This window comes from Monodon monoceros, unplaced genomic scaffold (genome assembly GCF_005190385.1).
Source record: "Monodon monoceros isolate NGI ecotype Baffin Bay Population unplaced genomic scaffold, NGI_Narwhal_1 Super_Scaffold_16, whole genome shotgun sequence".
NCBI lineage: Eukaryota > Metazoa > Chordata > Mammalia > Artiodactyla > Monodontidae > Monodon > Monodon monoceros.
In genome coordinates, this window is record NW_021703772.1 from 91,151,365 (window position 1) to 91,178,799 (window position 27,435).

Consider the following 27,435-nt stretch of genomic DNA (forward strand, 5'->3'; position numbering starts at 1 on the left):
AAATATTATAGAAGCCCAGTAGAAGATATTTGAATATTTATGAAAAATAGTTTACCTTCTGCTTTGACGGTAACAAATGCTCACAGTCTCAGCGGTTTGTTCACTTTGTCCAAGGAAAGAACCAGGAGTATATTAACAATTTGAGAAGAACTTTTGGGGTATGGTTACAAATGATTTTATTTTCCTTAATGTTCTTATTCCAAGAAGTTTCTGTTTTGGCATAATTTCTCATGCCAGATACAACCTTCTTCTGGCCATGATAGACATGGAAACTTTTGGAATTCTCCCCAGAATGTGCCAAGAGTTTAGGTCAGACTTTGCCAAACTTACTAACCAGTCTACACTCATTGTTCATCTTTGACAAATATAATTTTGTCAATTTTTATCAGTTTTCTGGATAACTACTTAAGATGGATCTGTTTCGTGAGTCACTTTCGCTTTTCTAAAAATCTTTCTGAAGCCATTAAGCAAAGGAGAATGCAAATCTGACTCACTGATAGCTAGTTCTTAGCCTTTTTTCTAGGAAGAGAATATTCCGGAAGAAATGTTTGAAAACAGAGAGATGAAAATTACAGTGCTTTTAATGACACTGCATCTCTGACAGCCAGTGTTTGTGTTAGCCTATCCCCAGCTACACCACCAGTTTACTGTAATTTTGAAATAGTTTAAAAGAAATGAGCCCCCTGTGGAATAGGCTGAATGACATATTGGAAAGACAAAGGTTTTGACGTTAGACAGACCTGGACACAAATCCCCACTCTCTCACCTACTTGCAGGGCTCTTCAGGGAAAATCCTTAACCTTTTTGAGATGAAGTTTCATCAGCTGTATTATGGGGCTGGCTTGCCCACCTGCATGGTTCTATAAGTTTTCAATGACAAAGAAATATGGGAGAATTCTGAGTACGAAAAGCTCCAAAAATATTAGTAGGTGTTCAGTAAGCTTACTCTTGTTCAATAACCGTATTCTTGGAGTATGTATTCCATCTTTTACGGTACTTGTGTTAGAGCTATTGTGTAGTTTCAGTGCCATTACCAATTGCTTTTGTTTCCTGTGGCTACTGTGACAGACTACAACAAACTGGGTGGTTTATAACAATAAAAAATGATTGTCTCACAGTTCTGGAGGCCAGAAGTGTCAAATCAAGATGTTGGCAGGGCTGTGCTCTCTTAAGGCTCGAGGGGAAAAGCCTTCCTTGTCTTCTCCAAATTCTGCCAGCTCTGTGTGTTCCTCGGCTTACGGCTGCATAACTCCAGTCTCCATCTGTCTTCATACGGCCTTCTTCTCTTTGTCTTCTCCTATTTTGACTGCTATAAGGACACTTGTCCTTGGATTTAAGGTGTACGCAGATAATCCAGGATAACATCATCTTGAGATGCAAAGACCTTTTTTCAAAGTAAGGTCCCATTCACAGGTTCTGGAGACTAAGGCACGGATGTATCTTTGTAGGGACCACCATTCAGCCCACTACACTAGGATACTGTGAATCTACGGTGAGGCAACTTAAAAGGTAAATTCCCTGATTTGCATAAGAGGGTGGAGCAAAGCCTTTAAGTAAACTACAACCTGAGTGGACCCGTGAAAGGTAATGGATGTGATGAGATGATAATACTGAAAAGTTAGGCAGGAAGACAGAAGAGAATGAATTTAGATGAGACGGTCCCAGTTGTGAAAAGCCAAGTCTGGCTACTCCGAATGACTCTCTAACTTATCTGCAGTAAGCTCAGTCTTTCTAGAATCTCCCTGGCTCAAATATTTCTGAAATCCCAGAGTAGGCGTAGGGCCATGGCAGCGAGTTAACTTACACAGTGAATCAGTCTTGCACTTTTTAAAGAACTGCTAGGGAATTTCCCTGGTGGTCCAGTGGCTAAGACTCCTCGCTTCCACTGCTGGAATCAGGGCTTTGATCCCTGGTTGGGGCACTAAGATCCCACATACTGTGTGGTCCAAATAAATAAATAAACTGTTTGGATCTTAAAAGAGACAGAGAAATTTATAAAAAAATTTAAAAAATAAAGAACTGCTAGTTAAGCAGGAAATCAGACCCTCTTGAGACTCATTTTCATATAGTCCCAAGCAACTAGCAGCTGAACTTCATAAATATGGGCCTCCATTATAGTTCCTTGGGGAAATTGCTAAAACACAATTCCTGTACTCAGACAGTCTGTTACATCTCTCGATATACAGCTCTGGCGCTCTGATTCCTTTTTGACCAAATCTTTTTCACCCCTTATGCAAAAAGAGGATACAAATAGACATAGAAAAGTTAAATGCCCATGTCTACCCACCAGTATTATCCAAGCTCCAGACATGACCCAGACATGTTATTAGGACTTTACACCTGAATTTTGGAGCAAGGTGTTTATACCCTCATTTAATGTCATTCTCCCGACCACACGCCCCCCACACACTTTTTATAAATTCCTTAGAAAAATATGTCTAAGCAAACTATGGTTAAAGACAAAGAAAGGTGGAGTATTTACATTATAGGGACAAAAAGAAGTATAAGGATCAATGGGTGAGAAACCAGTGGGGAGGTGTACTCAGGGAGAGAGTCAGAGCCTAGGCATACAGCCATCACTTCTCCCCTAAATGTTACCTTCCGGAGACCTTTTCTGTTGCAATACTGAAGAAGCTGTGTCTCTGTGATTGTTGTTAGTATACAGGGGAAACTTACCAACGCTGGAATCAGAGGAACTTGGATAAGAATCCTAATCTACCACTTAACTAGCTTTGCTTTCTCAAACAAGTTGTTTAGCTCTTTTAATCATTTGTACCGTTATTAAGTCGAAGAAAATACCACCTAATTTAAAGCATTGCAGGGGAGATTAAATGAGAATTGAGAGCTTTGAGCTTTGTCATCACAAAAACCCATTACTTTATTTATTTTTTAACATCTTTATTGGGGTATAATTGCTTTACAATGGTGTGTTAGTTTCTGCCCCATAACAAAGTGAACCAGTTATATATATGTTCCCATATGTCTTCCCTCTTGCGTCTCCCTCCCTCCCACCCCTCCAGGCTGCCACAAAGCACCGAGCCAATATCCCTGTGCCATGCGGCTGCTGCCCACTAGCAATCTACTTTACTACGTTTGTTAGTGTGTATATGTCCATGACTCTCTCTCGCCCTGTCACAGCTCACCCTTCCCCCTCCCCATATCCTCAAGTCCGTTCTCCAGTAGGTCTGCGTCTTTCCCATTACTTTATAATCTGTATAAGCTTTAGTAATTTACAGATTAACTGTCCATGATACCTTTAACTCAGAGCATCTTTGCTGCTGGACTTACCTCTTTGGCTTGTTGTCTTTTCATCTTCAGATTCTCAGGCCTGCCATAAACTTTGCTCCCTGATAAGTTAACTGATGGGTGCTGAAGATTTAGATGAAAGTACTGTCATTTTCAGAAATCTCTCCTTAAATAAATACATGAAATTCATATTCTTATCTTTCATTTGCCTTTAAAAATAAACTAATATAGGGACTTCCCTGGTGGCACGGTGCTCAAGAATCCGCCTGCCAATGCAGGGGACACAGGTTCGAGCCCTGGTCTGGGAAGATTCCACATGCCGGCAGAGCAACTAAGCCTGTGCACCGCAACTACTGAGCCTGTGCTCTAGCGCCCGTGAGCCACAGCTAGTGAGCCCGCATGAGAAGAACCTGTGCTCTGCAACAAGAGAAGCCACCGCAATGAAAAGCCCTCACACTGCCAACAAAGAGTAGCCCCTGCTCGCCACAACTAGAGAAAGCCCACACACAGCAACAAAGACCCAACCAAAAATAAATAAATTTATTAAAAGAACAACTAATATAGATAGAACTTTCTGGTACACTTAAATGCTAGTTTGAGGTCACTCAGCTCATTTGCATGGATGACCTCTACTTGAATTCATTTCTCTGGAAATAAAAGTTTAGTGCACTACTAATTCAACTTAGTAATTGGAAGACTTCAGCAAATGAGGAAAATTCTAATTTTATAGGGACCGGGGACTTGATTCAAATGAAAAAAGCTTCACTGATGACATGAGTTAATTGTGCAGTTAACATGAAATAACCTTACCTAGCATTACAAAGATTTTAAAAGAATCAGTTTGCAGGTATCAATGATTAAAAGATTCTTTAATGGGAAATGGCATTTCCTGAATTTTCTCTGTGTTGTGTATTAAAAGAGACAATCACCAGTCACTCGAGAGTCTAATACTCTCCATAATGTTATATAGTAGAGCCCTATTATGTCCCCAAATCTAGGCCTAAAGATAGGATTTCTTCAGATTCCAAGGTACCATACTCTTTCTTTTGTGGAATCCTTACCTTCTACCTCTAAATGTTGGCGATCTCAGGGCTCAGTTCCAGACCCTGTTATCTAATTACATGCCTGCTTGGAGATTTCATCCATCCCTCTGGCTATGAATACCATTCATATGCTACTGATGCCCAGATTCTCCATCTCTCTGAGGTAGAGTCATATATCAAACTGCCTACTTAACATCATCACTTGGATGCCTCATAGTCATGTCAGATGTAACATGTTCAAAATTAAATTCTGTCTCAGGTTGGGTTCCTTAGAAGCAGAGCCTCAGGCAGGAATTCTCAAGTGATTTATTATATTGATATTGATTTAGTGATATTCAGGTGATTTATTTGGTCAGTGCTCTCGGGAGAACGGGGAGGGCGGCGGGGGGGGGGAATAGGAGAGGGCTGGAGAAAAGAGCTAAGTGAGACTAGCTTCAGTATCATCCCACAGGGAAGCTCTGGAATGCAAAGTGTGCACTATGTTGGTCTCACCTTGAGGCAAGGAAGCTGGCCTTTTATAACCACGTGTCAGGTTTCTGGCTCCCTAGGAGTGGGAGGTTGGAGGACATAAGTTCCCAAGCACCGTTTTACTGGGAAAATTCTCCAGAAAAGGTGGCAGCGGTGAGCAATTAGCATCCAGCACTCCTGGCAGCTGGGGAATGGGTGTATCTCCCAATGGAGAGGGGAAGACCGGGGTAGCAGTAGCATCCACTAAAGATTCTTAATGGACCCCTCAATATGTGGCTCAAATTCTACCTACAACTTATATCTGAACTGCACCCACTTCTCTTCAACTCTACGTCTAATACTTAGGCCACGCTACTATCATGTCTCACATATCTGGCACCCCTGGGTCTATTCTTACTCACCAGCAATACACTGTCCTCATAGAAGCCAGAGTTGTTTTCTTTGTTTGTGTGTTTGTTTAAAACACCAGTCTGATCACCTTCAAATCCTTTAATGGATTCTTATTGCCTTTGTAATTAATCTTGAACTCAAGGTCAAGATCCAGATTCACCAGAGAGTCAGGCCTCTGCCCCCAATGCCAACCTCAGCAGCGGCCTCTCTCCCTCTGCTGTTTCTGCTGCTGCCCTTTGGTCAACTCCTCGATCATTAAAAGCTTCTTTCGCCTTGTGGCCTTCCCTTTTGTTGTCTCCTCTGGTGAGAAAGCTCTTTCCTCATCTCTTTGTTTGCTTGGCTTCTCATCATTCAGGTCTCTCAAGTGTTCAAGGACGCTTGTCTGAGAGGCCTCTCCTGACCTGTTAGCTCATTCACAGCACTAATCTCAGTCTGCGGGGTTATTTATTTGTTCTCTGCAAACCTGACTATTGAATGAGCCAGACTGGTATGGAAGCAGAAAACAACTTTCTATTAGCCTTGATCTCTTAACTCATTATCCTCCACAATAGATAATCCCATAGCGTCTCCCCGATTCCTCTCAGGTATTAAAATTCTAATCGAGGGAGACATCTACACTTTAATTCCTTAGACTTATACTATTTAAAGCTTTTTAGCTTCCCCAACTTGGGCCTGCCTCAGGCTGGAGAGACTGCATTGGGCAAAGAGGACAAGATCAGCCTTTTTACTATTTCCCATAGTTTACATCCCCCTCCCGCCCTCACTGAAGGGTGTAGGCTTCCTGTGTCTTCTTCAGGATTGAAGCAAGAGCAGAGCCAGGTGGGGTGTAAAAGGACTTACTTCACTTGGATAATTGTAACCTGGCATCAGGGCTGTCTATGAGTTGTAGGCCTGACTACTGATTCTCCAGCTGAGACTCCCCCTCTGCAATTTTCTGATATAGTAAATGCCTTAGGTGCTGGTTGATTACACCTCCTTCAATTCCTGGCTTCCTGTGGCCTATTCCCCCAAACAGCCATGTTGGTGTCTCCTCACTCCTTTGACCAATCCACTTTTGAGATAACCCAAGTACAGTTCCCTTTTGCAAAGACCATATCTGGAGCAGAGGAAATAATTCAGCTTTGTGCTGCCCACCTCAAGGCATGCAAGACTGTCTCAGTCCATTCAGGCTGCTACAACAAAAATACCATAAACTGGGTATCTTATGAACAACAAACATTTATTTCTCAGTTTTAGAAGCTGGGAAGTCCAAGATCATGGGGCTCGCAGATGCTGTGTCTGATGAGAGCCCACTTCCTCACTGATGGCCATTGTCTCACTGTAACCTTATGTGGCGGAAGGGGTGAGGAATCTCTCTGGGAACTCTTTTATGAGGGCACTAATCCCATTCATGAGGGCTCCACCCTCATGACCTAGTCACCTCGTAAAGGTTCCATTTCCAAATGACCCCCACACTGAGGATTAGGTTTCAACATATGAATTTTGTGGGGACACGTTGAGTTCATAGCAAAGACTTTCCAATGAAACCTGCTACCAAAGGTTACACAGGGTTGGCTAGAGGCATTCAGCTATGAGTAGTAAGATATCAGAACCTATATCTCCCAGACTTCTGCTTTCTGAGGATTAAACTTTCTGAGGATGAAGGAATCTGCTCCCCTACCCTGGGCTGTACTCTGACAACACCCTGTTCATTACTCCTTACTCCCAGGCTTCTCTTATTCCCTGTTCTTTATAGCCAGGAGGTGAGTGTTAAAACAGTTGGCAGAAGTGATTCTATCCAATCTTCTTGTATAGCCAACATAGAAGATCTAACCCTACATTTAGAGTTGGGAGTACATTACACCTACTATTCTCAGCTTTAAGGCCAGTTAAAACTCCAAGATAGGGAAAGCCCCATTTAACACCCTGTTATTTATTTCCCTTTTGTCTGTAACCCTCACTAGAATATATATACAAGAAAGCTGGTATCCTGTCCATCTGGTACTCTGATGATTCCTCACCACCTAGCCCAGTTCCTGGCACATAGTTTGTGCCCAGTAAATATTCGGTGAGTAAACTAACAGTGCTGTATATATAAACCTTTTTTTTCTTAGTTCCTTTATCTGTAAAATCTGTTTAAAATTTAACTCTCAGGAAAAAAAAGAGACAAGAGAAAAAATTATGCAGCACACACAGAAAAAGTAGGACGCTGATGTTCAGATTATAAACTTTATTTAGGATTTCAAGGGCCCCAGAAGTCAGTATCAGGGATTTACAACCCCTGACGGATCCCCCAGCAGTCTTTTGTTTAAAATGTAGTATTCAAACTGTTTACTACTGTTTTCCTACCCTAGTTCTTGGTAAATTCTTCGCATCACTCATCTCCACACCTGCTCTCCCTAGAAGGGCTCTTCAACAACAGTTAGTCTGCGTAGTTTCGCAAGGTAAGAGGCCCTTTGTCCTGCCACGGAGGCATCAGTCTCACCAACCCTGTCCCACTTCAGCTGCTCCTGCCTCCTTCCCAAGAGTTCAGAGATCCACAGTGAGAGCCCTTTGTCTTTATATGAGGCAGGAAAGAGAGAGTTACCTGGAAAATTTTCTCTATCATTGGGTGATCAACAAATCACAGTTATTGTAATAATTATCACATCATTATTATTATGATATGTTAGTAAGCCATCCTGCCAGAGTCTTTTATGTAGTGAAAGTAATGAACTTCCTTTCATCACCACTTTCCTTTGTCAACATGTATTATTTCTGCAGCTAATTAAGCAAACCAGTGTGCATTTTCATGGTCAGAGTGAGCAATAAATTCTGCAAAAAAATGTTCAAAAGGAGGGGGTGGCTGTCAAGGAGACCTGAGGATTCCACCCTGGAAGGGCAGTTGTCTAATGAGAGGGCATCTAGCTCCCTAAGGGGCTCCTTGTGTGTCAGGTAATGATTTTGCAGGGTCAGTGCAGGTGAAAATGCCATGAAAGTGAATGGTAAGTGTTGAGAGCAGAGGGTTGCAATTTTAAACAGGAAAGTCAGGGAAGGCCTAATGTAGAATGGACTTTACGTAAAGACCTGAAGGAGATAAAAGAGTCATGGGTCTTCTGAGTAAAGAACAGGCAGAGAGATGTAAAGGACTAATAGCATTACATTGGGGTGAGGCGTGATTAAAGAGGGACTCAAGAAGGCATATAAAGTTTCTGGCCAGAGCTTCTAGAAGGATGGCATTCTTATTCATTGAAATGCAGCAAAGATGAGATGGAGAAGGTTGAGATGGAGAAGGTTTGCTTGGGGAGATTAGGAGCTTAATGTTTACGTGTATTAAATTTGTGTAAAGCCTATTACACGCTTAAGAAGAGATTCCACAAAGGCAGTTGTGTCTATAAATCTAGAACTCAGAGAGAGAGAAATCTAAGAGCTGTCTGCCTATCAAGAGTACTTAAATAAATTAAATGAACAGCCCCAAGGTAATAAGAGTAAGCATAGATTAAAAAAATAAAAGACCCAAGATTGAGTCTTTGCCACTCCAAAAGTAAGAGGTCAGGGAGATGAGGAGGACCTCAAAAAGAAGCTGTAGGGCTTCCCTGGTGGTGCAGTGGTTGAGAGTCCGCCTGCCGATGCAGGGGACACGGGTTCATGCCCCGGTGCGGGAAGATCCCACATGCCACGGAGCGGCTGGGCCCGTGAGCCATGGCCGCTGAGCCTGCGCGTCCGGAGCCTGTGCTCCGCAACGGGAGAGGCCACAGCAGTGAGAGGCCCACGTACCGCCAAAAAAAAAAAAAAGAAGCTGTATTAGTCAGGGTTCCTCAGAGAAACAAAACCAACAGGATTTATGTAGCAATATAGAGATATAGAAAGAGATATATAATGAGGAACTGGCTCACATAATTATCGTGGCTAAGAAGTCCCATGATCTGCCATCTGTAAGCTGGTGGCCCAGGAAAGCTGGTGGTGTAGTTCCAGTCCAAACCGGAAGGCCTGAGAAACCAGGGGAGCCAATGGTGCAAGTCCTAGTCTGAGTCTGAAGACCAGGAGCATGAAGGTCTCAGGGCAGGAGAAGATGGATATCCCCGCTCAAGCAGAGAGCAAATTTGCCCTTCATCTGCCTTTTTGTTCTCTTCAGGCGCTCAATAGATTGGATGATGTCCACCTACATTGGTGAGGTGATGATCTTCTTTACTCAGTCTACCAATTCAAATGCTAATCTCTTCCAAAAACAGCCTCATAGAAATAAAGCTTTGCCATCTATCTGTGAATCCCTTAGCCCAATTATCTGTGAATCCCTTAGCACATCTATCTGTGAATCCCTCAGTCAGTTGACATGTAAAACTAACCATCACAAAAGCTTTAGAAGGACTTCCCTGGTGGCGCAGTGGTTAAGAATCCGCCTGCCAGTGCAGGGGACACAGATCTGAGCTCTGGTCCAGGAAGATCCCACATGCTGCAGAGCATCTAAGCCCAGGCACCACAACTACTGAGCCTGTGCTCTAGAGCCCGCGAGCCACAACTACTGAGCCCACGTGCCACAACTACTGAAGCCTTCTCGTCTAGAGCCCGTGCTCTGCAACAAGAGAAGCCACCGCAATGAGAAGCCGGCGCACCGCAGTGAAGAGCAGCCCCTGCTCGCCATAACTAGAGAACGCCCGTGTGCAGCAGCAAAGACCCAACACAGCCATAAACAAACAAACAAACAAATATTTTTAAAAGGCTTATACTTCCTTCTTATTAAAGAAAAAAAGCCTTAGAAGTAGTGGCAAATGAGGTGTGAGGCAAAACCTGAGAGGGGGTGTCCTGAAAGTCACAGGACTGCGTTTCAAGATAGAATGTGACAAATGCTGCTAATAGATGGAATAAGGTGAGGACTAAGGGTGTACCATTGGATCCAGTCACCTGGAGATCACTGGAGATGTTGAAAAGAGTAGGATCAGTGGAGTAGTATGAAGTAAACAGAATGGGCTCAAGGGAGAATGAAGTAACATGAAAATGAATGACAGTGAGTATAGAGAACACGTTTTTTTTTTTTTTTTTTTTTTTTTTTTGCGATACGCAGGCCTCTCACTGTTGTGGCCTCTCCCATTGCGAAGCACAAGCTCCGGACGCGCAGGCTCAGCGGCCACGGCTCACGGGCCCAGCCGCTCTGCAGCATGTGGGATCTTCCCGGACCGGGGCACGAACCCCTGTCCCCTGCATCGGCAGGCGGACTCTCAACCACTGCGCCACCAGAGAAGCCCTAGAGAACACTTTTGAGGAGAATTTCTGTAAAGGGAAAGACAGAAATAACTAGTAGCTGGAGGAGGAAGTAGAATTAGTTAAGAAATTTTTTATGTAGGAGAATAAACAGTAAATTATGATGTTGATGAGAAAGACCTAACAGAGAAAGGAAAATCATGGTTCAGGAAAAAGAGGGGATAATTGCAATATCTTTGAGCAAACTGGAGGAATTGGCACCCAGGGCACAATGAGAGACATTGGCGTTAGCTAAGAGCATGGACAATGCATCCAAAGTACCAGGAGAGAAGGCGGAGTGTACAGGGACAGATGCAGGTAGGTCAGCAGATGTGGGGGGAGTTTGCAGAAGTTCTTTTGGTTGCTTGTACTTTCTCAGTAAAATATAAAGTTGAGGAGGACGAACCAAGTCATCAACTAAGAAAGGAGGATGGGGGAAGAGGTAATTGGCGATTTCAAGTATGAAATAGTCCACTGTTAGAGTGGGAGAGAAACAGATATGGACATATAATTGCCAGTTAGCATGAAGAGCCCATGTGAGATGAGTGGTCATGAATTGAAAGTGAGGCCATTTATCATAGTTTATGCTTTTCTCTAATCATGTTGAGTTGCACAGTAGCAGGCATGGAGTAGACAATTGAACTTAACTAGGGCTGTGCTTTTCCCTATGATGAAGCTAGAGAGGGGCAGAGAAATCATGAATACCTGCAAGGGAAGGCTTATAATTCTTGGTCACAGAATTAAGGCTGGATGAGAAGGGGAGTGAATCCAGAATGGTCAGGAAAAGTGAAACATTGCTATCATTGATAGATTTTAGGTTCTGATGGGTTCAAAGGGAGGTTGGAGAGAAGATACTGGGAGGAGTGGGCTGGAAAGATAGCAGGTAGTCATCAGAGAGTGCAATGCTGGAAACAGAGAATATGGAGGGGACGTAGTTCAGATAATGACAAGGTCTGTGTTATATTCATGAGAGCAAATGGCTGAGGAACACAGAGGAGCAGATCCTAGGAAGAGAGGAGCTCTGGGACTGAGAAGCCAGGTTGGACTAGAAGGGCGTTGATATCACCAAGAAGCAGGAGTGGTGCAAAAGAAAGTGACAATGAGCCAGGATCAAAAATCTTCCAAAATTCAGAAGTAGCCTGAGTCTGAGTTGACGACTAGTACAGCACCTGATCCTCTGAGATTCAAAGTGTTTTTGTGGAGAAGGAAGAGAAAATACAAAGGAAGGAGCGACGAGCGAGTAAGAGGACACCCATCCCTCCTGCAAGCCCAGTGTAGGAGACTGCAGAAGGGCTAACAGTTATCATCTGAAAGGGCTTTCTCAAGAGAGAGTCAGGGTCTGAAACATAAGGAGACTTTAATTATAATAGACCAGGAGTCCTATAAGTCATAGTGGGAAAGTTTTAGGAATTGGGTACAGTTAGAAGATGTGATCAGAAAACGATTTCATGGGGTTTAGCATATGGAGTATAGAGAATGAAAAGTTCTGTGTGATCTCTTTAACAATGGGGACCAGGACTTCTGGGGTGGCTTTCTTTTGCTGAAACTTTGAGTTTCTTTAACTACTGACTGATAGTTTTGTCTAATTATGGAGGGACTAATTTCTTCTCATGGAGCAAGATGCACAGGCGTGAATACATATGTACTGGGCTGTGTTTAAGAGATAATTGTCCCTGTGCTGTGATGCACTGTGCCTAAGAGATAACATATGGAAATTGGGCGGAAAGCAGAATTTGGTTCAGCATAGCAAGATCTCTACAGATTAGGAGAAATTCGCATGGCAGTGGGAAGAAGGGTTATTAGAGTGTAAAACAACATATCTGAAATCAAGCCTATCTTATTGTTATGGGAATGTTCCTTCCACTGTCAACAGTATGTCATGCCCTGGTATCGGTAATATAGATTTCAAAGGTGGAAGGAGGAAGAAACTGACTTACATAGATTTTGAGTCCTTACGTGAGTGATAGATTACATATTTCGAAAGTTACAAAAGCAGAATTTTAATTTATTTTTTCACAAATTGGACTTGGTTTTTGTTGCTTTCAATTTCATTTCCATCCAGTGGTGGAAAATATAATCGAATGACTTTTAGGTAAATTCAGACAAATAATGGATTACTTAGCCATTTTGAGTAAAAGTTCAAATTCAGAAAGTCTTCCTCTACCCATCCTTCTCTATATGTTTTGGGTAGGGAGAGTTTGGCTGTCACTCTAAGGGAGAGCCAGCACTTACATTTGGTCTGTATAGTGAGAGTAAAGTGAACAAACATGGTGCCATGGCCTGTTAGCAATGAACGCTACGTGACCACTGGCATCCACTGTGCTCTCAGTGTCTTCCAGCCCCCCTGCCCAAGAAACCCTCTCTGATTGCATCTCCTTATCGTGTATAAAATATCTGATGAGGACCAGTGGCCATTTCTTGACCCTTGCACACTCATTTGGGTATTAGAGGGCAGAGTGAATAGGGATCTCAGGAATGCTTTTTTGTGTCACTCTGGAGCTTATGAGAACATATCCTGGGGTATGGTGTCCTCTGTTTCCCTTTCTTATTTTTTATTTATTTATTTATTTATTTTGCGGTACGCGGGCCTCTCACTGTTGTGGCCTCTCCCGTTGTGGAGCACAGGCTCCGGACGCGCAGGCTCAGTGGCCATGGCTCCCGGGCATGTGGGATCTTCCCGGACCAGGGCAAGAACCCGTGTCCCCTGCATTGGCAGGCGGACTCCCAACCACTGCGCCACCATGGAAGCCCTGTTTCCCTCTCTTGCCCTTACAGGTTTAGCCATGCTATGCTAGAAGTGACAGTTTTACTTTGCAGTAGCTCCTCATGATTAAAGAAAGATTGCTCTATGGGGTTTTCTGTCTCCCTTGCTGTGACCCAGGATGGAAGACCCAGATACACTATACTATCCGATCTCCAAATTTAAAATGTATTTTTTGTGTTGCCTCACACATTTGACGTGGAGTCGTGCATATGTGTTTCTTCTCCATCCCCCAATAACAAGAATTCTCTCTTATGTCTAACATTCCTTTTTTTCCAATAACCATATTTGCTATTCTGGGTTTAAACCATCTTTAGCTTATGAAGACATGGGAATTTGGTCAGGGCAGAGAGGAAATCATTCCTTACTGAAGTCATATGCTTTATCCTTGGAGTAAGACATTTGATGTCCTTGTTCTTTAGTTCCCCGTGAAGAGAAAACTTTGGGCATATCATTGGATATGACACATAGTAGGTTTTTACATTCTCCTGAAATATCCATTTTTATTTTAGTGAGAAGCTTGGGTTGATAAATGAAATAATATACCTGGCAACTGGCAAACTCTTTGCAAGAAAGGTGCTATAGGAATGGGAATAATTGTTTCAAATTCTTGGGGATGGTAAAGAGACAATGAGCAGGTGGCTCATCATGCTTTCATTGGCTTCCAGTTTGGTTCCAAATGGCAAACTATTGCCTGGGCAAATATTTGGAATCGAAATGACCCTACTCCATTTGTTCAGAATATTTCAGTACTCTGTGTACTATGTAAGTCACGTTCACCATTATAAAAGGACATAAAACTCGCTAGGGAAAAAAAAATGTGATTTATTAGAACACCAGGATGGAGTTTGAAAAGGAAGCAAGTGAAAGAACAGATATCTATCACCAAATGACAAAGATGCTAACAGAGGAAGTAAAGAGTCTGAGCACATTGAGAAATTTGAAGTTAAGATGGCAGAGCTTTTCTCTAGGGGTGGGCAAACTCTATGTGCTTCATTGTTATAGAGACCAAAAGCATTGTCAAATGAAAAGTAGATCTTGAATTGTGGATTTTGTTCTAAAAAAGTCAAAGACAATATTGTGTAATTTTGATAGAACCAATCATTTTTATTGAGGAGATAACAGTATTTATTTATTTATTGCCTTTAGTTAAACATGAAATCACTGTATTTTGGAATAGCTCTTGAGAATAAAAGTAGAGCAGAATGATACCATGACTGAGGGCATCAATCAAACTAAGAGAGAGGGAGGAAGGAAGAAAAGAAAGAGAGAGAGAGGGAGAGAGAAAGAAAGGAAGGAAGGAAGGGAGAGAAAAGCATAGTTATTAAGTAACATGAATTAAGGTTTGGCGGGTGGAAACTGGCTCTCTTTTGAGCTCTCTCTAGTTTATTTCATGAGATTAATTTTAAAAACAACAATATGGGTGGTATAGAGCTGGCACGTGGCACAGTTTATGCTATCAGATAGGCCTGAATCTGAATTCCCACTGTACCACTTAATAGCTGTTTGATATCAGGCAAATCTTAACCTGCCTTAGTTTGCGCAACTTGCCAAAGTATCAAGTTTTCCTCTCTGTAAAATGGAAACATTAAAACCTACTTCATGATTTGCAGGAACGCAGTGAAATACATTGATTGCTTAGCATAGTATCTGGGACATGGGTTTAGGATTTTGCATTTAGTCCTTCTTAGTGAATTTGCTATGCAGAAGACTGCACTGATACCGTCAGAACTATTTGACTTTTCTTTCAAAGACATTTGGGAATAAATTCAATAAAAGAGCCCATTTGCTCTGCTTTTTCCCACTTAATGACTGACTAAAACTGAAGGCCCAATGTCCCATTGAAAGAGGCTAGAAGGACCTAGATATTAGCGTTTCCTCGAAATAAAAAAGATTTATTCCTTCTGGCTACAGTTTAGTTGCTCCCCTGCCCGCCCCCCCCCCCCGCCCCCCCCGCCAGCAATTAGTACATTCTGGCTCCGAGTTCTACAAGCATAAATTAGTCCTCCCCACCCCAAGCTAATGGTCATTCCTGAAACAGGAATCTATTATTCTCCTCTTGTTGTGACTTATCCCAGAAAAGAACATCGCACTGGGGGATGGGCTGGGGGAGGAGTCTCTAAAGAAAAGGAGAAAAAAAAAAAAAGATGTAATTCTTTAAGATCCTGCTCAAAAGGGTCCTGTCCATGAAATCTGTTTCTTTAATCCTCTAGTGAGAATTAATTGTGTTACATTCCCCCAAGTACTGAGAGTTTCTACAGCTCAATTTTGCATTTCTGGCTCACTTTATCATGTATTATATTTTTCTTACTTGTCAGTTCACTGGAGCAGTCAGTAACAGCTGTCAGGGCCAGGCTGAGCTCCTCCTTCGCCGTCACTTTCCCATCCTACCTAACTTCCGGTCTTGCGCACAAGTGTCCAAAGTCAGCCCCTATCAATCACTCCCTCTCTGCAGAACCCCAAGACGTGAGTTTCTTGGTTACTGTGATCGTAGTCATGGAAATGCATGTTCTTAATTTGGGAATTGGGGAGATTTTTCAAGTAACCGTAATTATCTAATACCCCATTTTAAGGTAAGAAAGATCAAAGTTTGTGGAACCAGTTGCCCTTGTAATGCAGAAAGCCCTATCCTGGTCCTGCGGGCTTCCATCTCCTTGGCTGAGAAATATCACAGACTGGTAAAGTTCACCTCCAAGCCAAAGGCACATCTGTTTACACAGTTGTAGCTATTTCTGTTTCAATATTACATTTGCTTCTCCCATGCTCCTCTCCCTTCTCAGTAATGTTTTCTCACTGCTCCGTATAAATTCTTCTATTTTTCAAGTTATTAATATGAAAGGGGCAGGAGTGGCGGCTCTTGCATGAAAGGAAGAATCACTTGGTATATGTCGTTAACGTGAATGCCTGACATTTGAGTTTAGTTGTTACCCTCCTAAAAATTAAATAATGTCTTTTTAAGGCACAAACTTGGGACTGCTATAAAGTTTGATCTTAAACAGCCTTAGGTATCTGGGCCAGGTCTAAACATATTTTTCTTGGTGGGAAATGATTATGTCTCACAGGTCCCTTCAATACTGTTGTGCACAGGCCAGCAGACACTGTTGTTTTTAATTGGAAAATGTAAATCATACTTAAGAATTGTTCCAAAAAGACTCTCGAGCTGAGTCCTTGGATGCAGAGTTGCAGCTCACTGCAGATTCTGATAGTTGAGTTACAACTCACTGACAATCAGCGTTTTCAAATGGAGGCACTGACAAACCTTCAAGCCAGGGCAGCACAAATGGCGCCTTGATAATTTATAATCTACAGGTTTATTATTACAATGACAAATGCACTGTCATCGTTAATAGGATATTTCCCAGCAAGGACTTCTTGTTATGCAAGCCAGGTTCGGTATGTCATGCAGCGCGATAGCAATAAAGTCTACAAGAATTTGTAATGAACTTCAATTACTAATAGATTATGGTTAATGGGAAATATGTGTGGTAAAGATATGGGTTTTTATATGCGCCTTCTGGTATGCTACAAGGCAATGATTTATGCAACAATTTATGTTAACATTTTCTACTATGAAAAGGCCCAATTTGGTAGAAAGCCACTTCATCCATAACAAATATTTAAGATAATTTTGCACATAATACAAATGAAGGTATAAAATTAGATATTAATCTATTTAATTTTAGCATTTTTATTTTTGTTGAAAATGGAGACTTTTTTCTCTCCTGAGAAGTATTGTTGGTTAAAGATTCTTCCTATAAAACAGAAGCATGAGATTTATTGATGTCTTTGAGTTAAATGTAACATTTTGTATGTTAATTTCTTTTTTTTAACTTCCTGCTGTAATTAGAGACCCACTTAAGATTTGATATATTCTGGTGTCTTACTTATGTAAGTATTATTTTAAATTAAGAAAACCCACAAGCATACATGTTAAATTAACATGAATTTGTAATCCACATCATGATTCCTCTTTCTACAGAGATTGATAGCTGTAATATGTAGATGTGCATGTATAAATGATTTATGTTTGTGTGTATATGGGCGGGTTGGCATACACACAAACACACACACACATACAGTTTATATACATGTATATACACTGTGACAAAAACTGACAAAACTGAAAAATGCTAACCACAGCTTAGTCAGGTATAGACCAAAATATATATATAATTAAATTTCAAAAAACGAAACAATTCACTAAAAGATTTGGAGTTAAATGATAGTGAATTTAAAATTATGAACAGAGCAGGCACAATCTTGGGAAATCACTGAAAGCATTTTTATATCTATCAAATGTGTGTGTAAGCATGTTAACAGCTAAGATGGTTTATAAAAAGCTTGGTGTTTAAAATTAGCAAAATCGTGTTAATGCTCTTCCTTTTATTTTAATTCCTGAATTCATTTTTTTCGTGAGTCCTATATGGTATCTTGCAAATAGCGTTGTAGGCTAATGAACACCGATGCACTTACTACTGTCCTTACTTGAATAACCTTTGAAACATGGTTTTTTCTCCCCGATTGATGATAGTGCTAAGAATGAGGAAAGGCCTTAGCATCTCAGAGTTACACTCTTGGACTTTGGAGCAGAGACCCAGCTCTGCCATGTCTTAGCTTAGAAACTGTGCAAGTCTATCTAAACTTATCAAACGTCATTGTCTTCATCTATAAAATAAGAAAAATTAGTAAAAGATGCCTTTTTATTTTGAAAATTACATGAAATAACATGTCAAAAATTGTATATAGTGCCTGATACATAATTGGTTCTCACTTCATTTAGATATTATTAAATAATAATGCAAACGCAACGTTCAGAGGCTACTGGTTCAGATATGTCAGTGAATGATGCAATATTTCTATAATTATTCCTATTATTTTTACCAGTATTCCATACAAGTTTCCATATCTGGTGAGCCAGAGAATCACCTGGTTGATTCATACAAAGACAGATTCCTGGGCCTCACACATGGTTCAGATCTAGGGTAGAACCAAGAAATTTGCATGTCTAATAAGGTTCCCAGGTGATTCGTCTGCCCATTGAAAATTTAAAAGTAGTGAGTGACTATGGTTTACAGAATTTGTTGAGGTTCATGTCTGCATAACTTGTTGAAACAGAATTAAATACTATGATGAATGACTAATCTGCTAGGTGGATATGTGACATCATGCAGGTTAAGCATCTAGAATGCAGGTGATTGATAAAATAGGTACACTTATCTTGATATTTTAGCACTATTTGGGGAAAAAACGTTTTTTTCTCAGAAATAGTCACCTACTCTCCTAGACCCAGTATAACATGTGTTGTATTTTTCAAAGTTTTTTCTTATTTTCTCAGTGTTCCTTTTGGCCTGCTTTATAGATTAGAAGAAAAAAAAAAAGATTCTGAAAAAGATGGGAAGGACTTGGTTAAGATTAACCTACTTGTGGTAGGTAGGGCATGGATTCAGCCACTGCTACTTCAAATAAGTCAACATTGTACTTGGAAGGTAGAAAGTTATTTCTGTCTCTTGTAACCGTCTGAAGGTAAGCAGTCCACCCCTAATGTGGCAACTCTGCTTCACCAGGTTTAGGGACCCAACTCCTGTTGCTTTGCGTTTCCTAGGGCATTGCCACTCTTGTCTGCCTGGTCTGAGATTAGCTCACTGTCACATCCACATTCCAGCCATCTAGAAGGAAGAAAAGCAGTTGAAGAGAACATATGTCTTCCTTTGTTGGCATATCCCACAATGTTACTTCTCACATCCCATTGGCTAGAACTTAGTCGTGTGACTATATCTGGCACAAAGGGAGTATGGGAAATGTAGTCTTCATCTGGGCAGCCGTATACCTAATTAAAAATTCGATATTACATTGTCACAGAAGAAGGGGAGAATTGCTACTAGGAAACAGTCTCTGCCATATTACCTTCGACTCTCTGGCCAGCTGGAGCTACACAGGCCTTATGATTTGCCATTTCAAAGTCTCTTGTGTTATGGATACTCACTAAGTGAAAATATGTGTACACAAGATTAAAATAATAAATCAATTCACTGGGATTGTCCTTCTCTGCCCAAGAGGGCAGGCCAGTCATACAGGAGCTGCCGCTTGAAGATAATACATTGTTGGATCAAAGTTGATTAAGTCAAACAGGTGTTCTCTTTGTACCAGAGTCAGCAGCTGTGATCAGTCCCCAGGAAGTAGAATGAAAATTCGAAGCTAGGAGATAATTCCTATAAGGAAGCTTGGATACTTAGGATAGAAAGGAACAGAATCAACAAGGATCACCCTTAGGCAGCAATGTGATGGTTAAGAAAATGGTATCTGTGGTTTATCGCTATGGATTGGCATTCGCTGTGAGAATGTGGGGAAAGTTACATAAGCAACTTAAACCTCAATTTCCTTCTTTGTGAAATTGGGATAAAAATGATGACTATCGCATAAGCTTGTTACAAGGATTAGATTAAATAATGTGACACAATACCTAACACATCATAAACACTCAATAAATATGAACTGTTATTAAAGTTGAGTCCTTAAAATTCCTTAATGTCTGTTATTTAGCAAAGAATCTCCATGATCAACTATTTTTCAGGCTGGAAATCTATAAACTAGAGAGACCAAAGAAAACACAGGGAAAACAGCTAAGCCTGGAAGCTAATATTTACTTCCCCATTCTGAGGACACACAGATGGGAAACCCATGGGTCGCCAACCTTGCCCAGATAAATCCCTCCCATGAGGTGTCTCCTGAAGCAGTAAGCCCTAGCTAATTTGCTTGTCCCATTTTCTAGGTGTCTTTTATAAAATGAGAAAGAAGTCCAAACTCTTCTCCCAGTCAGACCTGGAGAAATAAAAAACCTAATAGATAATAATAAACAAACCACAAAGACTGTTATACTTCTCCCATTAAAAGCTACTGTGGGATAGATGAAGCCACTTGGAAAATGTGCAGAATAGTAGCAATCTCTTGATAAATAAGCCACGGTTGCAATGTGTTTGTGCTGATAATAGGTAGCATGGAACAACTGCCTCTTCTACAAAACCCTGGGATTTATGTCCAGTCCGCCTGCAACGGGGGCTAGAGAATTAACTCATGAAATCCATCCATCAACATGTAGAATAAGGAAGCACAGTATAGAAATGAAATTAGCATAAAATTAGTTAGCTGTAGGACATAAATAGAGGGACCGACATTTTCCTGCCTCTTTTGTATCAAATGTCTTTGGAGAATTCACGAAGCTTGGACTGTAGTTGATAGCCCCTGTGATTTATTTCAACATTTTCTACCGTAGGCAGGTTGTTTGCAAAGTCCTTCAAGTATCATTAAGACAAATCAGGAAACACAGATAATTCTTCAGGAGAAGAATCTGATCATGGGAAGACACTGATTATATAGGATGGCCTCCAGAACCGCACATCACTGTATTTATTAAACCATCGCTGCAGAGATTACAGCAATCTGACATGGAGTCCTAATGAATTTTTGGCACATTTGGAAATTGTGACTGTTGTTGCCCAGGGAGCCTCTTAAATCAACCCCCCTTTTACTGCAGTTGCCTTTTTACGGTGTATCTCATGTTGAGGAATGGATTACATGATCCATAGCTTTAACTACCCTGCATTTGTTGATCGCATACTATGAATGCATATTGCACAGTGTATGAATCACGGGGGAGCTAGGATAGGGGTGACAGATAATTTAAACATGAAATGGGTGATGCTTGGGACCTGGTAGGAATAGAGGTAGAGAAATAAAAGCAAAAGTCAAGGCAAATGGATGAGAGAACCCAGGTATTTGGCAATAGATTAAAACTACCTTATTATTGAAGTACAGTGTTCAGAAAGAGTGCCATTTCACCATTCAGTGAGGTGATTTTTTTTTTATACTACCCTTTGACCATCCTATTGCTTTTTCTTTTCTGCAATCAGATCCCTTCAATTTGCAGATGGGCATTTGGGGGCAAAGGCAATTTAGTCTGATGCAGTGTTACTCTTTAAGATAACCTACATCTATGATGACAGAGGATCATAAACTTAATTTTCCCAATGTATAGAGGCACAGTGTGAAGTCAGAATGTGTAAGGGCTAGCTTACCTTCTTTTACAAACTTATTTTGAGAGCGGAGCAAGTCATTTAACTTAGTATCTCAGCTTCATCACCTCCTAAATGGGATAGTAATAATCAGTCTTTCAAATTCATTAAGAATCAAGTGAGATCTTACATGTTATTCTAACAATGACATCTGGGAGGCAAGAGGCAGACACCCACACAGACACCTTGGGGAAAGGGGTACTTGTTTTCTGGCTAAACATAGACAGGAATTGGAAATGGTAAGGAGCATTACTCAAGACAACCAAAGCACATCTCCTGTTCCAAGGCCATATGGTCTTATTCTCTGCTCCATTCTTCCCTTTCTAACTGTGACATCCTAGTGAGGTCCTCCCACGTATGGCCACTGTGGTGGCTACTCTGGACTAGAATTCATCTCATGACATTTCAGCCCACCTACTGTAGAAAGCCACCTAACCTCTTGACTGTCCTTCAAGTGTGTCAAGCTCATTCCCACATCAGGGACTTTGTACTTGCACTTCCTTCTTTCTGAAATGCTCTTCTCCCAACTCTTTGCATGGTTGCCCCTTCACTTCATTTAAATCTCTGTTCGAATTTCACCCTTTTTCTAAAAAAAAAAAAGCCTTCCTTGACCATTCCAACCACTCTTATTTTCCCCTCCAGTACTCTTTTCTCCTTATCTACTTTTGTTTTCTTAATCATGCCTATCACTATCTGACCAATATTGATTTTTCGGTCCACCCTCCCACTAGAAATCAGGTCACTGACGTTGGGAACTTTGTTTTCTTTACTACTTTATCACCTTTGCTTAGAACAATCAGTAGTGGTGGAATGTATATTTCATGAATGAATGAAAAGATGAAAACCTAATTTTCCCAGGTTTGGAATTCTAAATTAGTAAGAGAATTAAAGGGATGCCTTTTATATTTTGTGAAGAGAAACCACTCCAGTCAATCTCTGGCCAGCCTATGTATTGCCATCCTTGTGTCAGCTGCCCACCCTTTCTTTGGTCTACTCAGACAGGGTTGAGATGGGGCCACTTTTCATAGTATGGAGCGCTGGTACTTATAGCATCAGGCAAGCAGATGCCCTCAGGTGGGATTTGAGTGGCTCAGCCCTGGTGGCACTTAGGCTTCGTGAAGCACCAGTTCAGCAATAACAGAGAGGCCATCTACCTTTAGCTAGAAATGTCAAGGTCAGGGAATAGGTTGCTTCTTCTAGGTACTATCTCTCTCTCTGGCCTCAGTCATAATTTTCCTTAATTTTAATTTTTTTTAAATGTGTTCTACATTTTATACTGAATTTTTTTGAGCAGTTAATAATAATTATAGTTAATATTTTTGAAATTCCCTATGAGCCTGTCACTTTATGAGCATATTTCTGTACCCTAACTCCTAGAATCCTCATGACCACCCTCTAAGGTTGGTACTGTGATTATCATCTTCATTTTGAAGATGAAGAAATCTGATAATAGAGAAAATGAATTGCCTGAGACCGCTCAGTGAGTAATTAATAGAACCAGGATTTGAACCCAGGAAATCTGGTTCAAGCTGTCCATCTAACAAGACTATTTTAGGTAATCAGTCCCTTGTGGGGCTTATCAAGAAGTCCTTATTTTCTTAGAAATAACATTCTGATGGGGTAAATATATGTAAATATGCTTTTAAAATGACAAAATACTCTGTGTAAGCTATTTTTATTAAGCAAACATTTTAAATACATTAAATATACATTTGAGTCTGTGCAATGTCACAGACTTAAGATCTAGTATTTTCTGTGACCCTTGCATCTGTTTTTTACGGATGCACACCAGAAATTTAATTTTTTTCTTTTGCCCAGATTGGCAGAGTTTTCTTTTTTTATTTTGTTTTATTTTTTTGTTTTCATTTTTTAATTGAAGTATAGTTGATTTATAATGCTGGGTAGTTTTTGGTGAACAGGAAAGTGATTCAGTTATATGTATTTTTAAATTTTTCATATTCTTTTCCATTATGGTTTATTACAGGATATTGAATATATTTCCCTGTGCTATACAGTAGGACCTTGTTGTTTACCTATTATATACATAGTAGTTTGTATTTGCTAATCCCAAACTCCCAATCCACCCGTCCCCCATCCCTCTCCCCCTTCACAACCACAAGTCTGTTCTCTATGTCTGTGAGTCTGTTTCTGTTTCGTAGATAAGTTCATTTGTGTCATATTATGGTTCCACAAATAAGTGATATCATATGGTATTTGTTATTTTCTTTCTGACTTCACTTAGTATGATAATCTCTAGGTCCATCCGTGTAGCTGCAAATGGCATTATTTCATTCTTTTTTATGGCTGCATAGTATTCCATTGTATATATGTACCACATCTTCTTTATCCATTTATCTGTCAATGGACGTTTTGGTTGCTTCCCTGTCTTGGCTATTGTACATATTGCTGCTATGAACATAGGGGTGCATGTATCTTTTTGAATAATAGTTGTGTCCAGTTATATGCCCAGGAGTGGGGTTGCTGGATCATATGGTAGTTCTGTTTTTATTTTTCTGAGGAATCTCCATATTGTCTTCCATAGTGGCTGCACCAACTTACATTCCCACCAACAGTGTAGGAGGGTTCCCTTTTCTCCACACCCTCCCTAGCATTTGTTATTTGTAGACTTTTAATGGCGACCATTCTGACTGTTGTGAGGTTGGTACCTCATTGTAGTTTTGATTTCTCTAATAATTAGTGATATTGAGCATCTTTTCATGTGCCTGTTGGGGATCTTTGTGTTATCTTTGGAGAAATGTCTATTTAGGTCTACTGCCCATTTCTTGATTGGGTTTTTGGTTGTTGTTGTTATTGAGTTGTATGAGCTGTTTGTATATTTTGGAAATTAAGCCATTGTCAGTCACTTTGTTTGCAAATATTTGCTCCCATTCCGTAGGTTGTCTTTTCATCCTGTTTATGGTTTCCTTTGCTGTGCAAAAGCTTGTAAGTTCGATTAGGTCTCATTTGTTTATTTTTGCTTTTATTTCTATTGCCTTGGGAGACTGACCTAAGAAAACATTGCTATCTATGAATTATGTCAGAGAATGTTTTGTCTATGTTCTCTTCTAGGAGTTTTATGTGTCATGTCTTATATTTGTCTTTAAGCCATTTTGAGTTTACTTTTGTGTATGGCGTGAGGGAGTGTTCTAACTTCATTGATTTACATGAGGCAGCCCAGCTTTCCCAATACCACTCCCTGAAGAGACTGTCTTTTCTCCATTTTATATCCTTGGCAGAGTTTTCAATTAAGAAAGTTGCCAATTTTTACAATAAGCAAGGATCAAGGCCCTAAAATACTTTGCTCCACTTAATACTTTGGATTTGGCAGGACTCTCTAACAAATGCAGAAAAGTGTCAGAAACACTTTAAATAAGTTAAGGTTTATACTAAGGGCAACAAACAATTTTGTTGGGTTTCTTGAGCTGTGGTTACAACAAGAATATAAACACATAGGTATAAGATAGGTGCTTGAGAAAGAAAGTAATCCGTTACTTAGCATCTTCTCTATGCATGGCCCCATGTTAAGCACTGGGAGATGTATGATGATGTATAAAACAACATTCCAAATTCATGTTGTAGGCTTTTTTCCTGAACCACAAAAACAGACTTGAATATTCAATATGTGACTGCCTCAAGTCCTTTGTAATATCACGCAGTGCAGGCAGGAGCCAATAGTTCCATCCCTCACACCTGTTGTACCCTTGTATCTTTCCACCACTGACTGGTAGGTAACTCCTAAGGATTTTCTCTTGAAAAAGGCTTGACTGTTCACATTACATTAAATTGAAGCAGGTGAGAATTTATTTATCCTCGTATTTTATAGTAAGGGCTGTATGAGAAAACGGCCATATTTACAAGCATCCGTCTATAGACGGCTAGTCTTCTTCATCTTTAAGCAGCATGGTAGTTCTATTCTTGTTTTGTTTTGCACATGTGCTTTTTAGAAAAGACCGTAATTTGCTCTGTAGTCTTGATTTCCATTTTTTTTGGTGAAGTTGTTCAAGGTCGTCATGGTCCATATCCATCAATCATGCCTGCTTCACAGATTTCCTTTGTCAGTAGTACGTATCAGTATGATTAATGGTTCAGGGTTCATATTCAGGAATCTGATTGGATAACTGTCATTTCATTTGTTGCAACTGACAATTCAAAAAAATATTGATAAAGTTGTCCATGAAAAGAGAGTAATGCAAGTCAGTTTTACTTATTATGAACAATAAAGCTTGGTAATTTGTGGGTAGAAATAGGCTCTATACTCCAGTGTATTTCCTGGGCCTGAAGGAAGGCATTAATCCTTTTTAAGTGACTATACCACAGCATTAAGTGGTAGCTCTGTGATGTGAAAGAGTGAATATCATACTATGTTGAACGTTTCACCACTGGTGAATCAGGGTCCGTGACCTCTTTAGTAAAACCTTACTTTTGTTCTGTTTCTAACAGGGAGTAGTAATTATTTACTTATATTTTTAAAATATATGTATTAATTATAAAATTACTTAATTACTTAAGAGGTGTGCTTTTTTTTTAAGAATGATAGATGTTTATTATTAAAGATAATATAAGGATTATCAAAAACTTTTCAAAAATCCTCTGAAATACTACTGTTAAAGATGATTTTTTTAAAAATATATTTATTTATTTTATTTTATTTTTAGCTGCGTTGGGTCTTCGTTGCTGCGAGTGGGCTTTCTCTAGTTGTGGCGAGCGGGGGCTACTCTTTGTTGCAGTGGCTTCTCCTGCTGCGGAGCACAGGCTCCAGGTGCGCGGGCTTCAGTAGTTGTGGCTCGCAGGCTCCAGAGCGCAGGCTCAGCAGCTGTACCACACGGGCCCAGCTGCTCCGTAGCACGTGGGATCCTCCCAGACCAGGGCTCAAACCCATGTCCCCTGCATTGGCAGGTGGATTCTTAACCACTGTGCCACCAGGGAAGCCCTAAAGATGATTCTTGATCTTAGAGGAGATCTTAAGACAGAGGGGCATAAGGATGATGGAGTATTGAAATAGACTCAAGTGTTTTCAAGAAATTTAGTGAATGATAAAAGGTATATTTTAAGTCAGTGGGTTTTTTTGTCAATTGTGTTGATATAGATGGGGTTTTTTTTGAGGAAAATCAGCTTGTTCTCAACTCACTCTTGATACTTATGTAAACTTCAAACATATCAAAGATTTTTTTACAGTGAAATTATAAAATTATTATGATTAAATATGTTAATATTCTAAAACCTTGGTTTTAGGAGGCCTTTTAAAATGTGTCAGAAGTCCAGAAATTAAAAAAGGAAAAAAATTAAATTTGACTGAATAAAGTAGAAAAACTTTAGTATAGCAGAAAACAAACAAAACACTACAAAATCATAGACAAAATTAAAAGAGAAAACAAAGTGGGAGGAAATGACAACACATAACAAAGTTAATTAGAGTAATCTTTAAAAATAAGAAACTACAATAAAGAAATGCACATAGAGAAATACTTCTTCACAGAAGGGGAAAAATCAATAAACATATGCTTTCTTAATGTCCAAGGTATCAATAAGCATATACTTTACTAGTATTTTAAAAATCCATAGCACATATTTTATTAGTATTCCAGGAAATTCCATTATAATCAACAAATGGAAAGGGTTTTATTGTCAATAAGCCCGTGAAACTTAGTTGTCTCATTTTTCCAGATTATGTGGTGTGTAGACAGCATGTAGTCTCTTTACCGATAGAAGGGATGGGATAAGACCAGCAGTGTCATATATGATTCCACATGGAAGTCCAAGAATATCTTGGGATTTTCTAGATTTTACATATCAGAGAAAATGCTCTGTTTATATTATGAGATATATTTATAATTTTAATGCACAAATAAGTGAATGATCAAAATTGTTCAAACTATAGTTTTTGAATACATTCTCATGGTGGACATTTATGCCTCAACCACTATGAAACTCAGACTGTTATTGAAAAGAACCTTTCCCTCTTTCTTTACACTGAATTCAGGCTTTTGCAGATCTTTCATAATTTCTGCTTTGAGATCAGGTGGTGCTGTTGTACTAAAGTTGCAGGTTTCTGTCAAAAAATCCCAAAGCAGGTCTCCATTTTCATTGCCATCAATCAAACAGTCAGATATGTCCATGGTGGAAAGAAGGTCATAACACTCATACTTAATCCTCAACTTGTCCAGCATCTGCATGAGGTCAGATGACGTGACATACTGGCAGAGGTCCTCCCGGGGTAAGTGAGATCCGTACTTTTTCCATAGCTTGTCCCAGCCACTGGTTC

General features: G+C 40.1%; 1 protein-coding gene and 1 long non-coding RNA gene across 2 annotated transcripts in view; one reads left to right on the top strand and one right to left on the bottom strand.

The window, feature by feature from the left end:
• Positions 1 to 27,435, top strand: part of LOC114896632 — a 368,479-nt gene that overhangs the window by 223,028 nt on the left and 118,016 nt on the right. The gene's annotated exons all lie outside the window — the stretch shown is intronic.
• HNMT (histamine N-methyltransferase) overlaps positions 26,395 to 27,435 on the bottom strand; it is a 36,065-nt gene continuing 35,024 nt past the window's right edge. The window contains exon 6 of the mRNA XM_029224676.1: positions 26,395 to 27,435. Within this exon, the coding sequence (XP_029080509.1) occupies positions 27,080 to 27,435 (356 nt within the window). The 3' untranslated portion in view covers positions 26,395 to 27,079.